Source organism: Alternaria arbusti, assembly GCF_024043155.1.
Source record: "Alternaria arbusti strain BMP 1465 chromosome Unknown scaffold_9, whole genome shotgun sequence".
Classification (NCBI taxonomy): Eukaryota; Fungi; Ascomycota; class Dothideomycetes; order Pleosporales; family Pleosporaceae; genus Alternaria; species Alternaria arbusti.
Window position 1 is genome coordinate 832,625 of NW_026249949.1, and position 15,269 is coordinate 847,893.

Here is a 15,269-nt window from a genome sequence, read left to right on the forward strand (position 1 = left end):
CTGGTCGAGCTCACACGACACAGGCAATTCGAACTTGAGGGAGACAGCAAACATCAATCATACCTACGACCTACGACCCCTCCGCGTCGCTCTTATACCAATCTATAATCTCTTCATCCCCAACAACCACGGAACCATCATTACCATGCCGTTGCAAATCCCTAACGTTCTCAACAGTCCAGCTGTCCAGCACACCAAACCTCTCCCGCATATCCTCCAACAACAACCGCGCTTGTCTCGTCGCCGGACTCTCCGAGCACTCCCTATAAGACTGCGCGAACAGGTCGCCGTCATCGTCACTATCATCGTCATCGCTGTCACCAGGATAACCAACACCTTCACCTTCTCCCCCTTCTTCGTCGCTGTCGAAGTTGGAAGCCCAAGGATTACCCAGCAACTCCGGATTAACATTCCCCGACCTCGGGAAGTTTGCATTCGAGTCTACACATCCCCCATCCTCATCATCCGATACCTCATACTCCCGTTCCGCACCTTCCTGTCGCTGACGCCGCGTCTCCCTAACATGAGATTCCTTGACCAGGAAAGTAGAAAATCTATTCCTCGATTCATATCGCGGTGGTAAAAGGATACGCTCACCATCTCCATCGTAAACCCAAACGGGTGTAGCTATCTGCCCCGGTACCCAATCTCCAATCCAATCTCCGTTGCGGTCCCGCCCTTCTACCGTCCCATCGGCGCGCATCTGGTGTTCGAAGACGAGGCCTTCGCGCATGTGGATTTCGCGCTGGTAGTGTGGTCTTTTGTCGATTTTCTTGATACGCGCTCCGTTTTCGTCTTTCTTGTAGCTCAAGAACCTTTTTCTGCTTTTGGGGGAGGAGGGGGAGGGGGAGGGGGAGGGGGAGGGGTCGCTGAGGGGTTCGTAGACGTGGTCTCGTGTTTGGATGGTTTTAAGGATGGTGGAGACGGGGGTGTCGAAGGATGTGGGATAGTTGAAACTTGTTTCTAAGCTGCCGTGGTGGGGTTTGTGACCGTCGGGTAGGAGAGATATGGTGAGTGGGTCTTTGCTGTATTCCTTCTCCTTCTCGGCTTTCATGGTTTCGTAGGCCTTTTCGTCGATACTCCATGTAATCGACTCCATTCTACCCCTCCTTGCAAGCCGCATATCCCGGCTTCTCTGCGCTTTCGTCCGATACCCCTCTTCATCCTCCGCCCTATCTATCTGCTGCCGTATCACACGCGGAAATCTTTCTTCAATGTGACGATGGCGGTGGTGATAGCGTGGCGTCCTTCGCGGTGTAGTACCACGAGGTGGTTGGCTATACCGATGCGCATTCTCAGGAGCCACAACGCCGGGAATGCGCTTCCGATATCCGAGACACGCTCCTTTGTACAGGTCGATCATGTGCTTTAGCCAGACCATGTAAGGGTCGTGGAAGGCGTCGGTGTAGGCGTTGATCTTCGTTCGGTCGAGCTTGTTCTGGTTGTGAGTACCCGGCTTGTGGGTTTTTGGATCCTTGGCCTGGTGGTTTTTCGGTGGTCTTCCTACTGTATCCTCGTTGGAGTCTAAGTCTTCCACATGCTGTCTTGCTTTCGCACTGAGCGATCCTAGTGCCTCATGATATCTTTGCTCGGCAGCTGTTACGCTATATATCTTCCACGGTTCATGTCCTCTTCTATTCCATACATTCTGGTAGTATAGGAAGTCTTCCCAGGCAGATTGCGCGTATCGGTACTCGACGAACTTTCGCCACGTCCTGTGCTCGTCGTGTATGCTCTCGCACGTTCTCCTTTCGCGCAACACGGCTCTTTTCATCGCCGCTTGCTGCGCTGCATCATGGATAATGCCCGTTTCTACGTCCGTTTGTCGTTCAAATGGTTGCCATCTCTCTAGCGCTTCTTTGTTATAGTTGTCAATGGTCTCTTCGATCGCCGGGTCTTTGTCCGCTGCCTCGGCTTCTCTCAACCATTTTTCTAAAGCGGCCTTGGTTTCAGCCATCCATGCACTGAACTCTGCTGGCGTCGTCGGATTAGCGGGCCAGTTCTCTTGAACGGTAGGATTGACCAGTAGAGATGATGAAGCTGTCTGCGCGGCCCCAGGCGCATCCTTGGTTTGTGATCTAGTCGCCGCTACCATCGTGTCAGGCACTTTTTCTGATTCGTCCTGCGAAGCGTTATGTGGTACTGCGTCAAGCGATGTTTATCTCGAGTATCGAGGACGATACGGACAACGTAGCCATTTTCAAGGTCAAAGTTTTCGCTTTGTTCGTCGTCTTCTCGAGTGCCGGTACCTCCCGATACTCGGGTGCTTTGTTTATGATAAAGAAACGTTTTCAGCGTCACATGGACGTTATTGCAATAATGAATAGTGCACTGTGTATTTCATTGTTCTAGCTAGTAGTAGCGAGCGACCAATCCGGTAGCTTCGTAGTTGATGACCTTTCGCACTGCGACACCTGATTTGCTGTCCAGCAAATACATCAACGTCCACATCTGCTCGATCATAACTCCTCATCTGTATCTTCCCCCGAGGTCGTAATGTCTGAATCGTAGGCCACATCTTTTTGCATAGCTGCAGCCCGATCATGCTTCGCTTTCAAGTTGGGGTCTTTGTCAGACTCTTCCTTGATCTTCATCTGTCGCGCGCGTTCGACTGCGTCATGCATTCGAGGGATGGCAGCTTCGCGTGCGTCAGCCAACTCGAGTTCGTCCTCCGATAACAGCCTCTTCTTGTGGAGATCCCGGATGTCACCTGTGTAACCGAGGGGTGGAATATCAGCGGTGTTGAGCAGGGCAGTAACTTCCGCCGCTCCGGCTCTGCGTGCAGATTTCTCGTGCCAATCCTCCACGTTGACCATTTTGCCCTTGCCCTCATATCTCTGTTTTAGATCCTTATTGAAGAACTCGCGATCGAAATCCGCACTTGTCTGCCTTCCGATGCGATCTTCCAGGTTCTTCTTGGTTTCTTCGATCCACGCATTCTCACTAGGCTTCGCGTTCTGCGCCTCCTGATGCACCCTGATAGCCTCTTCATTGGTCGCGGGTAGTTCAGTCCATGTGTAGCCCTTAGCCTTGAGAGAGGCAATGACGTCTGGATGGGTGGGTATTGGTGGTGTCTCAACGGGCTTAATAACTCGCGGCTTTGATTTCGGTTCGGGCGCTTCCGTTGCTTTCCGTGGATCAGTCATCGTCTTCTTGGCGGGGCTCGTCTTCTTGGTGCTTTTCTCTCGGGGAGGTGGCGAAGAAGAACGGGTGCTTGACCTGCCCGAGGTGGCCTTACTAGTACTCCGCGTGTTTGATGCGGGATTGCTGGTAGGATGTTTGCCTCCTGTAGATTTGGTGACTGTAGGCTTGGCTGTCGTGGGCTTGGTGACTGTAGGCTTGGTGGTTGGACGTTTGCTTCCTGGAAACTTGCTGGCTGTGCTGGGTTTAAGCTTGAGCTTGACTACCAGACGCTCAGCTTGTTGTTCGCGCTCAAGAATCTCCATGCTTTCGAGTTCTTCGTCGGTGTCAGGTGGTGTGGTAAGAGTAGAGCCATCGGAGACATTACCGTTGTCTTCTTCCTCAGCTTGATCTTCATCCTCTCCTTCACCTTCATCCTCAGCTTGAGCTTCATTCCCTTCTTCATCCTCATCATCATCAGCAGCAGTAGCAGCAGTATCGACAGCCGGTTGCCAATCTCCTTTGATGTACTGCTCGATCTCGTCGTCCGTGATGTCAGGCATCCAAGCATCCTCCTTCTTGCTCTTCTTGAGCTTAGGCTCGAGTGCTCTCATACGATCTCGCAGGCCACGGATATTCGTACCAGCACGATTGAGGTACGAATTCAGCCCACCCGGGGGTCTGGTACCGAGAGCCTCCTCTATGACTTCGTTGCTTTTGTCTCGGATATCGGTCCGACCCTCGAAGTAGTCGTTGAATGCTTCAAATATGAGCTCGTTATGTGGCGCCACGAAGGTATCCGTCTTGCCAGTCGCAGCTTCCAGGAGCTTCTCATGGAACAGCTCGAGATAGGCGGTCTCGAACGGAGTCCATGGTGTGTGTGTGACCTTGGGTGGGAACTTCATGTTTTGGACGAATATTTGATTGCGCCACTTGTTGATGTCTCTAATGTGGTCCTTGTTGTTCCAGTTGATCTCTTTCTCTCCCCTCCTGTCGTACTTAAAGGTTCGATCTGTCTCGTTGTTGTCATGTCGATGGTGGAACGTAAGTGTCAGCCGTTTTGGTTGAGCCTCACCGACGACGAGCGTCGAGCGTTCGTCGCCGCCTAGAATCTCCCATTCGAAGTTGGCGTCTTCGTCTGGGGCTTTGACTGCTTTTGATCCGGGATGCGCCGGCTTCCTCGGCTTCCTAACAGGGCTCTTCGCGGGTGGTGTCTCACTACCGCTCTTCTTGTTTCGCGGAGATGTGCGCGTGGGAGTGCCGCTTGTCTTGGCTTTCTTCGCGGGCTTTGGTGTACTAGGCGCTTCGTTCTTTCGCTTGGTAGACATCGCAGCGGTACTGGGTGGTGGATTGTTACAGTTGATAGACGTGAGCAGCAAGTATAAACTTGGAAAGCAACGGATGGGGAGCGGGGTATAAAGTAACCAGAGAAGTGACCAGAATGATAGAAGCCTAGCTTCTTGCTGTGGGCCATTCACGAGTTGTTTCTAGACCCTTGTGAAGGTGTAAAAAACAGTGTAGATAATTACAAAGATGGTCAAAGCTTCTATCCGGAAAGAACGACATAGTGAAGGAGACCGGTTGTCAGTCATTGTGTAATTCGAAGCACTGTTTCGGCCCAGGGACGATACTTGCTGGAAGTTGATATATCAAGACGTGAATAGGGTGCTTTGTGATTTCTGCATGGTGTATATAGATCCGAATTTTAATGGTGAATCGCTCAAGAAGGCAGGGTTATCACAACTCTGCGTGATACACATCTTTTATCTTTTCTGGGGTGAGAAGGGTTCGCGAAGAGCATCAGCTTGCTGGAGTCCGTCGGTTGTGATGGTACCCACGTGGACCTAACTAAAGATTGTTCTTAGCAAAGTCCAAGACAGCACGAGAAGGGCTATACACTCACTGTTTCTTGTGCGCCTACCTTCGCGTGATGGTTCTCGAGATAGGCTGTGGTGAGCTTCTATCAGAAGACGAGAATTCTCGTTGAACGTCACTCATCTTGCGGCATGATGACGAGAATCAAACTTTTGGCAGGGCGTTCTTCCGGCATTGCATGGAACATGGGAACATAAATAAAACAAGTAGGAATGCAAGACCGAAATTTTCGTATCTTGTCGTTATTAAATCGAGATCCACCGCGTCCAGTCGCTGTAGCCGCTAGATAACATGGGTCGTAATATTCTTCCAGCACATGAGGAAAGTTTCGATCACGGTAGTAGTTGACGGAGATAACTGTAGACTCGCATCAGCGGAGAATACCACTGATCGTCGCAATCCAGAACCCAAACTACGCGAGTACATCTAGTTCGGCGCGAGAGACGGAAAAGATGGGCAGTTCGTGTGGAGCAACTGTGCCGTAGCAAGAGGCGGTCTGCAGGGGCACTCGAGTAGTCTCTTGTTAATCCCTGGAGGTGTTGAGGTACTATTACCACCCGTCCCGGTTAAGCGATGCCAAGCACGACGGAGGAAGCTGCCGACTCAAGAGGGCATGGGAGGAGCGCAATCGCTCGATGCGGACGGAGGGGGTTGGAGGGAGGTCTTGGTGAGGAGGATGCGGAGTGTCGGCGGCGGTGATTGGCTCCGGCGCCGAAATTAGCGTGGGCGCGCATGTTTACGTCGCGTGTCCCTCGTGCACGCCATTTGCGCGTGCATGGCTGTGACAGCTGCCAGTGGCAGCGTCGTGACATCAGCGCTTGGTCGCGAAATCAGTGGCATCAAGGGCTCGATCCATAGGAAAGGCGGAGGTGAGGTCGGTGTAGGTGGGATGCGGGGCCAGGGGCAGCAGCTGGTCCCGCCGTAAATTAAGCAGCAAAGGCGAGTGTGGACCCTGACCAAGAGGGTCTAGCTGGCTGCGGGCCTAGTCCAGGGCCTCCTTGATGCTCCTTTCGAGGCCGTTGGGGAAATCATTCCCTCTTTTGCGGTCCGTCGCGCTCTTTTCGTGCTGCCGTGAGCTGTTGCGCCGTCGCTCTGACTTTCTTCTGTTCGCATGAATGCCGCCTGCAGAGTAATACCCAGAGAGTCACAGCGTGCACGACTCAAGCCGGCGCCAGCATACTAATTCCACTCAAGTGAAACACGCTCTACACCAGCACCACCGAACCGAGCGCCCCAGGTAAACAGGTCTGTTCTTTCTACCTGCCGCGGCGGAGAGCAAATTTCCGCTCCGTCATATCGAACCACCACCGTGAAGACAGCAAACATGTCCAGCGGAAGCATCACCATGGAGGTGAAAGAAGAAGCCGTCGAGCGCGCGCCCAGGTCACACGTGGACAGCTCGCCGCTGCCGACAGACTCGATGGTCACAGTGCCCCTCTCCGAGACGGACGGCAGAACCCCAGAGGAAGAGGAAGGCGCGAGGGAATCGGTGATGCGGCCAGAGATTATAGTTGAGGAGCGAAGAGCATCATCACGAACCAACTCAACGGAAATCCGCAATGCCTTCGGACGGCGGGCGAGCCAATCCAGCGTCGACACGCCCGCCCCGACCAGCCCTACCATCTCAGTGCGGGACACCGACGCACCCGTCTCCCCCAAGACAGCAGCGCCAGACTGCAGGGGGCGCCGTACTAGCAATGGCTCGGGAAAAAGCGAAGAGGTCGACTGGGCTGAGCTAGAGAAAAAGGAAGAACAGGAGCCCGAGGGCGAGGAGGAGGTGTGTAGCCCGGCCCCTGTGTGAACAACGAATACTAACATATCTAGGCCATGGCCCTGCTGCTCGCCCGACTAGAGCAGGAGAACGAAGCCATCCTCTCAAACTCAAAGTCCAACATGAAGGTCGCCCGCGCCCGCAGCCAGTCACGGCCCCCCTCCTTCAACCAGCTCAAGCGCCTCGTGGCGGATGACACCTCCACCATGCGCTTCTCCCAGCTGCCCTCGCCGCCACCCATGACCGAACTCGAGTTCTGGGCTGCCCTCGTACGCGATTACCCTCAGACCGTCCACAGACTGCCCACGCTCTGCTTGAATAAGATTCGGGGAGGCATACCAGCGCCGCTGCGGGGCGTCGTCTGGCAGAGTGCAGCTGGCTCGAGAGAGAAGCTGATCGAGGACCAATATGACTCGCTGTGCGGAGAGTCGAGTCCGTACGAGAACATCATCAACAAGGACTTGGGACGCAGCTTCCCCGGTGTGGAGATGTTCAAAGACCCTGAAGGCGAGGGGCAGAAGATGCTCGGCCGCGTGCTCAAGTGCTTCAGCTTGTACGACCACAAGATTGGCTACTGCCAGGGTCTTGGTTTCCTCGTTGGCCCGCTGCTCATGCAGATGGGCGACAAGGAAGCCTTTTGCGTGCTCGTGAGGTAGGTCATCGCACTTTCTTCACAACGTCAGCGACTAACAACACCAGGCTCATGGAAGACTACGATCTGCGCTCGTGTTTCCTGCCGGACCTCTCTGGCCTCCATCTCCGCATCTTCCAGTTCCAGAAGCTGCTCCACCAACACATGCCTCAGCTAGCCCAGCATCTTGACGATCTAGAAGTGCAATCCGCATATCTATCGCAATGGTTCCTGTCTTTCTTCGCTGTCACATGTCCGCTACCCATGCTGTTTCGCATCTACGACGTACTATTTGCCGAGGGCGCATCCGAGACGATCATGCGGGTAGCCCTCGCGCTAATGAAGCGCAACGAGCAAAAGCTGCTGTCCCTGAGTGAGTTCGAGGACGTGATGCAGTTGCTTTTGGGGCGCCAACTCTGGGACCCATACGGGCGGAACGCGGGGTCGGCGGATGAATTGGTCGGTGATTTCGTTGGTTTCACAAACGACGTGACGCGCGAAAGGTTGCAGGGATTGGAGCAGCAGTACAAGGAGGCCCAGGAGAAGGATTCGTCCAAGCAGCAAGTCCAGAAATCTGCCACGAGCTTCCTGGGCCGTCTGTGGGGTCCCTCCAACTCTTCGACCAAGTCCGTTTCACTCAGCCCGGGTCTCTCCGCGCCTTCACGCCCTGTTAGCTTCCTCAGGCGCTCGGCGTCCAAGCAGAGTCTCGCCTCAACACTCAACTCTACTGCCGAATCCGATGCTTCTGCTGCGACACAAAGTACAGCCATGACGGATATTTCGCGCGCCTCGAATGGCGACGCGCTGTCGATGAAGTCGGGACACGGCTCCATGGCCATGGGCGCATCGTCAAAAGACCGGGACCTACACTATCAAATCGAGCAACTCCTCATGTCGGTAAGCCAACTGCAACGCCAAAACAGCGAACTCGAAGCCGCCCTCCAAAAGCAGCGCGAAGACCGCAAAGAAGACCACCGCATCGTCCGCACCGTCGTCGACAAAGTCCGCAAAAAGACCACCACCCTCGCCGCACCCTCCACCCGTTCCTCCCGCCGCCGCACAACAATTACCTCCGCAACCACGCTGCCCCCTTCCTCCTCCGATGACGCCGCCTCCACCCCCGAACTCACAGAAGAAGCCTCTGAAATCGTCGAAACGCTCGAATCCCGGTTTCCAGCAGCCACACTGCACCACCGCGCCTCCTCCATGTTCGAAACAAAAGCCCTCCTCCGCGACAACTTGTCCCGCACGAAAGAGCAACTCGCCAACGAGACCCTGCGCGCTAATGCCCTGGCCCGCGATCTGTCGGACCGCGACGCAGAATTGCAAATCGCACGTGACGCGCTCAAAGATACGCGGCATAGGTTGCAAGATAGCTACAACGCAAACCAGCGCCTCGAGAAAAACATCCAAGAACTGCGCCAAAACGCGCGGAAGCAGTCTGCAGCTGCGAGTTGGACGGGCGTGGATCACAGTAGCCATGGGAATGCGCCAGACACACCACCCACACTATCCCGTTCCACAACTTCTGACAGCATCAACACGAGTGGATTGCGGGAATTACGGCTCGGCAGGACGAATAGCCAGAAGAGCGAGAGAGGAGGGTATTACAATTCCCCTGCTCCGCCGGTCCCGTTTTCAAAGAGGAGTAGTTCGCTCGCTACACAGAGTGTGCTTGCGACTGAGAACAACACACCCGCCGACAGCGAAGCTCTCCTTTTGGAACTCGTAAACGCCAAGACGGCGGAAGCAGTTGCGCGCCAGGAACTCGAGGAAATGAGGAGTAGGTTCGAGGGTATGAAGCGTGTTATGAGTAGTGGCAATGGGGCGAATGGTGGAGGCTACAGTGGGAACGGTGGGAATGGATCCCCGATGGGAGGGAGTCCCTTCGCGACGCCTACTCAAACGCCGGCTGTGACGCCTAGTCCTGTTCCTAAAGAACCCGCCGCGGGGACGGGTGGTGGATGGGGGTGGGGTGGGTGGAAGAGGACGGTTAGTAGTAATGCTGCGGGGGGCTCTTAGGGTGGGCTTTTTCGCGACGGATGAGAGGGGTGAAGGGGGAGGAGGGGGTTGATGTTGGTGTACAGTGTATATACTCATACAGTCTAGTCCTCGAGATTAGTACGACGCAGCGGATGCCTGCTTTCTACTCTCTACATAGACACAGAGAGTAAGGCTTATGATCTTCTCCGGCTTCTTCCCCACCACGGGATGGCGGGGAATAGATGGCTTTATTATACACAACGGGTTTAATGTCAACATTTTCTCTTCATGATTGATCAAACGGTCCGTCTCAAGTCGTTTCATATCCCTCTTTATCATGTTTATTAAATCAGTAGTACAAAAGCCCAAACCCCTCTGTAATTAATAGAAAATCCGATGACCAGTCCTCTCCATCACCTGCCATGCATCTGCCACCTCCACCTCCACCTTACATCCAACTCCCCCTCAACTTCCCCCTCCCACTATACCCACACCTAAACCTAACCCCCCTCCTCCTTCTTCCTCGACTTCGGCACAGCCAACTCCCCCGCCACCTTCTTAACACACGCCTTCCTCTTCCAACACCCGCGATACCACTCATCCAACTTCGCAAATCTTACCTCAGCTTCACCACCATCTTTCTCACTACCAGCTACACACCAGCCTTCCCACTCCCCTACCAAGACATGCAAAACCGGCCAGAGGAACGCATCCGCAATGCTGAATCTACTTCCTGCGATAAAAGGGCCGCCGTTTCTTTCTACAGTCTCTTCTAGGCGCGCTAGTAGATTCTGCAAGTCATCGTTGGCGACGGTAGTGGGAGTTGTAGTAAGAGTCGTAGGGGTATCCCCCCTCATTCCTCCACTCCCATCCCGTTCCCCATGTCTCCGTGTATTCCGCCAGACCCCCAAAATCTCCTCCGCCAACCGCAAAACCGTCAACGCATTCGCGCTCACCAAATTCGCGCTATGGCTTCTATCGCACGGATAATACCGATCCAAATACAACAGCACACCCATCGCTGTCGTAATCTCCGCATGCTGAGCATCCGTGTCGCGGAACGTAATCTGTCTGTCCTGTTCAAACTCCTTATCCAGATCCAGCGGTTCAACGACCGTGTACGGGATTTTGGATTCGGTTAGGCAGATAAGGACTTGTTCGTTCTCTATCTTGTTGTTGGATAGGAATAACAGGGGTGTGTCGGCGGGAGGGGGGTCGTGCAGGTGTAACACGTCGAAGCCGTCGGCATACCACTTCTCCCAGTCGCACTCGCTGCCGTGGTTCTCGCGGCTGAAACTAGTGATGAGGCGTTTCGTCTCCGCCTCGTCGTTCGATATGATATCCGCGGCGTCGCGTTGGGTTTTCGAACTTGCGCCTTGGCCCCATATGATGGTGCTGCGGCAGTCGAGGTACGTGCCTATGTGGCGGAACGTCAGGCTGATGCGTATGCCTCCATACGCATTTTCTGTTTCGCTGCGTTCGGTGAGCAGGCGCTTGTCGGGCTGGATGCCGTGGAGCCATTTTGCGTTTGAGGCGAGGCCGAGGATGAACATGGAGTTGTGGGGGAGGTGGACGCGTTGGGTTGAGCGCTCGGTTGTGCTTCCGTCTGTGTCGTCTGCATTTGACTGTGACTGGGTTTTCTTGGTGCGGAGCCGCATTGTGCGTTGCGAACCGAAGCTTATGTTGACGATGGAGGAGCCTTTTACGATGTCGAGTGTTTTGTCAGAGTGCTCGGAGATGAAGTCGTTGCCGGAGCGGTAGAGTTGGATTAGCACGTGGTTGAGTGGGTGGCCGACGAGCGCCTCGGCGCGCTTTCGTATGATGTGGACTTTGGGGGAGAAGCGCAGCAGGGGCAGGGTTTGGTCGGATGGGTGCCGGTATACGGGCATTGAGCCGTCGTCGCCAAAGGCGCCCTGGCAGCATACTAGACGCGGTACTTCGCCTTGTTGGTGGAGCATCTTTTGCCATCGTACTTCGTTGTAGAGATGGGTGAAGATGGTGTCTTTGAGTGGTTTTGATGGTTCGGTTGGGTGGAAGAAGTCGGCGGGGAAGAAATCGTGGATGATGCGTGAGTCGCCTTCTGCGATGTGGTCGCCAGGTCCCAGGACAGGGAACGTTGCGAGTGATTGCAACTTGGGGGGCTTGCCCATCGTTGCGGCTTTCGCAGGTGTCGTCGGAGGCGAATCGGCTTCTGGCGTGCTCACAGTAGGTTGTTCTGGTTGTGCGGCTGCTACAGTCGGTTGCTTGATTTCCTTGTCGTCTTGCTTCGGGGTGGTCGGGGCAGGCTTTGCAGAACTGATGGACCCTCTCTTTGACTCAGACCCCGACTCAGACTTTGGTGCCCTAGTGAGTGACATGCGCACGCGATCCGAAAGTTCAGTCAACCTGTTCTTCTCCTTTTCATCACCAGCTTTCGCGGACAATGCAGGTACCGAGCTAGCATTCTTCAGCATATGCTGCTTCCCTTCCTTCTGCCGCAAATCTGCCACGCTTCCGGCTTTCGCAATCTTGGACATTCGTTGAGGCTCAGTCGATGCGGAATGTGGTATAACTGTCGGTGCCGTTGTGATTGGCGGAGATGGATCCTTCGTAACCTGGTTCGCAGACGTGCTCGGCTCGCCATTCGTCTCTTCACCATCTTCCTTTGATGCTTCTCTATCCTTCGCCTTCTTCTTGCTCTTCCTATTCTTCCTCATTCGAACCTTGGACTTGACAAGTTCCGGCTTGTCCCCTTCTGTCTTATCTTCCGCGGCACCTGCAGCACCCTGTGCAGCCCTCTTTTCAATAATGTCCCTTGCAAGGGACAATTTGGCCATACGCTCCTCCATAGTCTGCTCGCTCTTCGTACTATCCGCAGGCGCTGACGTCTTTGTCGCAATTATCGTCGTATCCTCCTTGAGTATCTCTTCACTATTGACCAGATACGTGCTGAAGAAGTCTTCCATGCGCTTCAGCGCCAATTCATGTCGACTTTCCTTGCGGAAGCCCAAGCAATCTTCTATAACATGAATCTTGACACCATGCCTTGCTGCATCGATGACAGTCGCCAGCACAGAAACATTGGTGATGCATCCGCAGATGAAGAGTTCGGTAATGAGTCTTGCGCGCAGAGTTATGAGCATGTCGGTGCCCTGGAAGGCGGAGTAGTTGGTCGTTTGTATCACAACGTCCGCAGGTAGCTCGATTTGCTTCGCGATCGCATCTGCAAACTCGGCGCCACGCGTGTCGGGCACGCATGCTGGAGTTCTCTTTTCGCTCTTCAACAGGAACAGCTCTTCGTCTTCCTCAGCCTTGGCTTTTGCGACTTCCTTTGGCAGCGTCTTTCGTCGTGCAGACACGCGTTTCAGCAGGGCTAGCGCGCGTTCCTTGTGTTTTGAGGATCTGGATGGCGCTGGGAGTGACGCTGCTTCCTTGGCTAACTCTTCCTCAGCTTCATTGTTGTTTTCCTCGCCGTCGAGCAGCCCTTCTACGACAAGCGTGTCTCCTGCACCCGTGTCGGCACCGGTCGCGATGCGATCGGCTTCGTACAGCGTCTGGACCCAAATGACATTGCCGCTGAGCTCCCTGAACTTCGGAATCAAAGTCTGGATGCGCTCCAAAAAGCCCGTCTGGGTGTCAACCGGCAGTCGTCCTTCTGATGTCACAAAGTCGTTCTGGAGTCCAACAAGAACAAGGGCTTGGTGTGTTTGGAATTTGGGCTGGTTTTGGGACACAAGGTCCATCAAAGACGCCATGTTGGAGTTCATCGTGTCAGGAACGCGAACGGCTAGGGTTGAACGCGGAAGCGACAAGTCTTGGCATCAATGCTAGTGAGCGGGAGATTGCCAGAGACAAGGGCTTTCTGGATACGAAAGCGAGCGGAAGGCAATGGTTAGGGTGTTGGTGCTCTACTTTTTGGACGACAGCTGATATTTGATCACGAGGTGCAAGCAGGATAAAGCCAAGAGGGCGTTCAGTAGATTGAGTCAAGTCGCCGCATCTTCGGGCCATGCAGGGATAAGCATTGGAGGAACACGCTCCGGATGGGTTGCGCAGAGCGTCGAGAGCTCCAACAGGCAGGATTGGTGGTGTTTTGGAGGTTTCGACGGCCGCTAGATGGCCGCTCGCCCATCCCCGCCACTATTAGCGCGGGGCAAGGACGGTACTTCTATGTCTGCGCCCATCTGCGACCGCGGACATGCTCACTCCGCAAGGGCTTTCCTCTCAAATCCTCCACCATGTACATCTCTACGACCGCATCTCCGCGCACACATGTGCCTGCGCTGCCGTTTGCCCCTGGACTATAGGCCGGACGGTATAGCGCACAAGGCAGCAAGCCTAAATGGACCTCATTCTTCACCGCCAAACCGCCTAATGCTCTGGATGGTGTTTAGAAACTTGCGCTCACTTGTTGCTGAAGAAGGATGTGATCTTCCGCGAACCATCCGCCTTGGACGTCTTTGCTGCGCTGCCGTTACTCGTGGCGCTTCTGGTACCTTGCTTCTTCGCGGGAGTTGACTTCTTCGCAGGGCTTTTGGTGGGCGAGACAGACGCGGTGGGTTTGTTGCGCTTGTGCTGTGGCTCAGACTCTGCGATGCCATCGGTCACATCGTCGTGCTCCCGCTTGATGCCTTTTGGCGACGTCGCTGGGATGGGCAATGGCGCGCTATCTTCGGTACCTTCCACGCGGTCGGTTGTGACACGCGTCTCATCAGCGTCGTGCTCGACTTTGATCTGACCTTTTTTGTCTGTCGAGGCGTCCAGATCATGCTGTGCTTTGTCGACGGATTGCTCCTCCGCCTTGGTCTCTGCAGCTTTTCGTTGGTTACCGAAGAAATTGGCAATGTTGTTCTTGTTGGCTGCACTGTTGATTGGCACGAGAAAAGATGGCGAGTTGTTGCCGACTTTGCCTACGTCTTTGCTGACCGGGTAGCACTCCAGCTCACCCTCGTATGGTTTCAACAGCGACTGCAGTTCTGTGCTCCACTCTGTGCGAGTCGGGTCCAACCAGGTACGGATGGCGTCTGAGCCGTTATCGAAGATGACGGGCATGCGGTCGTGCAGAAAGCTGAGCTGCTTGTTCGAGTCGGTGGTGATGACGGTGTAGGTGTAGAGCTTCTCGCTCGAATCCTCGAACTGCACACAGTCCCATAGTCCAGCGAAGCACATGAGCTGGCCGTCCTTGCGCTTGGTAAAGTGTGGCAGCTTCTCTTTGCCTCCGTTCTTCTTCAGCCACTCGTAGAAGCCCTGTGCCACGATGATGCAGCGCTTCTTCTTCTTCATGGTCGTCCACATGCCGCGGTCTTCGAAGAGCGAGTCGTCGCGGCAGTTAATCGTCTTCATCTTGGAGCCGTAGTCGGGGTTGCGCTTCGTCCAGAATGGCACGAGACCTGTCGCATGCTGTCAGTGACGTACGAGGTCGTAAGTGGGTGAGCCTACCCCATTGCATAGACTGCAGTTTGTACTTGGTGTCTTCCGTCGCACCTTCCTCCTGGCCTCCAGTCTCGGGACCGTCTGCCCGGTATACAAGCCCATGATAGCCGGGGGCGAAGTTGTAACTCTGGCGCACGTTGCTGTCGTCGTCGGGTGCCTCTGCGACTGGCATCTGCGACTGCTCGAGCTGCTGGCGGACCTCCGAAGGCCTCTGGTGTCTCGGTCAGTTGTCGCATTGTATTTCACGTGACTGTAACTACTCACCAAGGCCAGCGCATACCTTCCACACATATTTAAAGAGGTTCAGTGCATTGTTGTGAGGTCTACAGCAACGCGATGCGGCGCGTTGGTGATTGGCTACGTCATGACGAACTCAGCCCTACGCGGAACGCACGCGACGGGCACTAAAAGTTCGTTCCGTCATGCACTCGCTCCACCAACTGCCAGATGCCATCGCCCACATCTTTTTGCCTTTGC

At 54.7% G+C, this 15,269-nt stretch overlaps 5 protein-coding genes across 5 annotated transcripts; 1 reads left to right on the forward strand and 4 right to left on the reverse strand.

Annotated features, from left to right (window-relative positions):
- Positions 1–70: 70 nt before the first annotated feature.
- On the reverse strand, positions 71–2,095 carry J4E86_007196 (uncharacterized protein; the record flags this gene model as incomplete). Its single annotated transcript, XM_051447718.1, has 1 exon — positions 71–2,095. The coding sequence occupies one exon, from the start codon at positions 2,093–2,095 to the stop codon at positions 71–73; it is 2,025 nt and encodes a 674-aa protein (XP_051301316.1).
- A 364-nt stretch (positions 2,096–2,459) lies between these two features.
- J4E86_007197 (uncharacterized protein) lies at positions 2,460–4,448 on the reverse strand (the record flags this gene model as incomplete). The annotated part of the gene is made up of 1 exon (XM_051447719.1): positions 2,460–4,448. One exon carries the CDS (start codon positions 4,446–4,448, stop codon positions 2,460–2,462), a length of 1,989 nt encoding a protein of 662 aa, XP_051301317.1.
- A 1,871-nt stretch (positions 4,449–6,319) lies between these two features.
- J4E86_007198 (uncharacterized protein) lies at positions 6,320–9,419 on the forward strand (the record flags this gene model as incomplete). Its single annotated transcript, XM_051447720.1, has 3 exons — positions 6,320–6,772; positions 6,820–7,418; positions 7,466–9,419. 3 exons carry the CDS (start codon positions 6,320–6,322, stop codon positions 9,417–9,419), a joined length of 3,006 nt encoding a protein of 1,001 aa, XP_051301318.1.
- A 913-nt stretch (positions 9,420–10,332) lies between these two features.
- Positions 10,333–13,114, reverse strand: J4E86_007199 (uncharacterized protein; the record flags this gene model as incomplete). The annotated part of the gene is made up of 2 exons (XM_051447721.1): positions 10,333–10,346; positions 10,396–13,114. The coding sequence occupies 2 exons, from the start codon at positions 13,112–13,114 to the stop codon at positions 10,333–10,335; spliced, it is 2,733 nt and encodes a 910-aa protein (XP_051301319.1).
- Positions 13,115–13,763: 649 nt separating this feature from the next.
- J4E86_007200 (uncharacterized protein) lies at positions 13,764–15,083 on the reverse strand (the record flags this gene model as incomplete). Its single annotated transcript, XM_051447722.1, has 3 exons — positions 13,764–14,749; positions 14,799–15,003; positions 15,057–15,083. The coding sequence occupies 3 exons, from the start codon at positions 15,081–15,083 to the stop codon at positions 13,764–13,766; spliced, it is 1,218 nt and encodes a 405-aa protein (XP_051301320.1).
- Between the last annotated feature and the right edge of the window lie 186 nt (positions 15,084–15,269).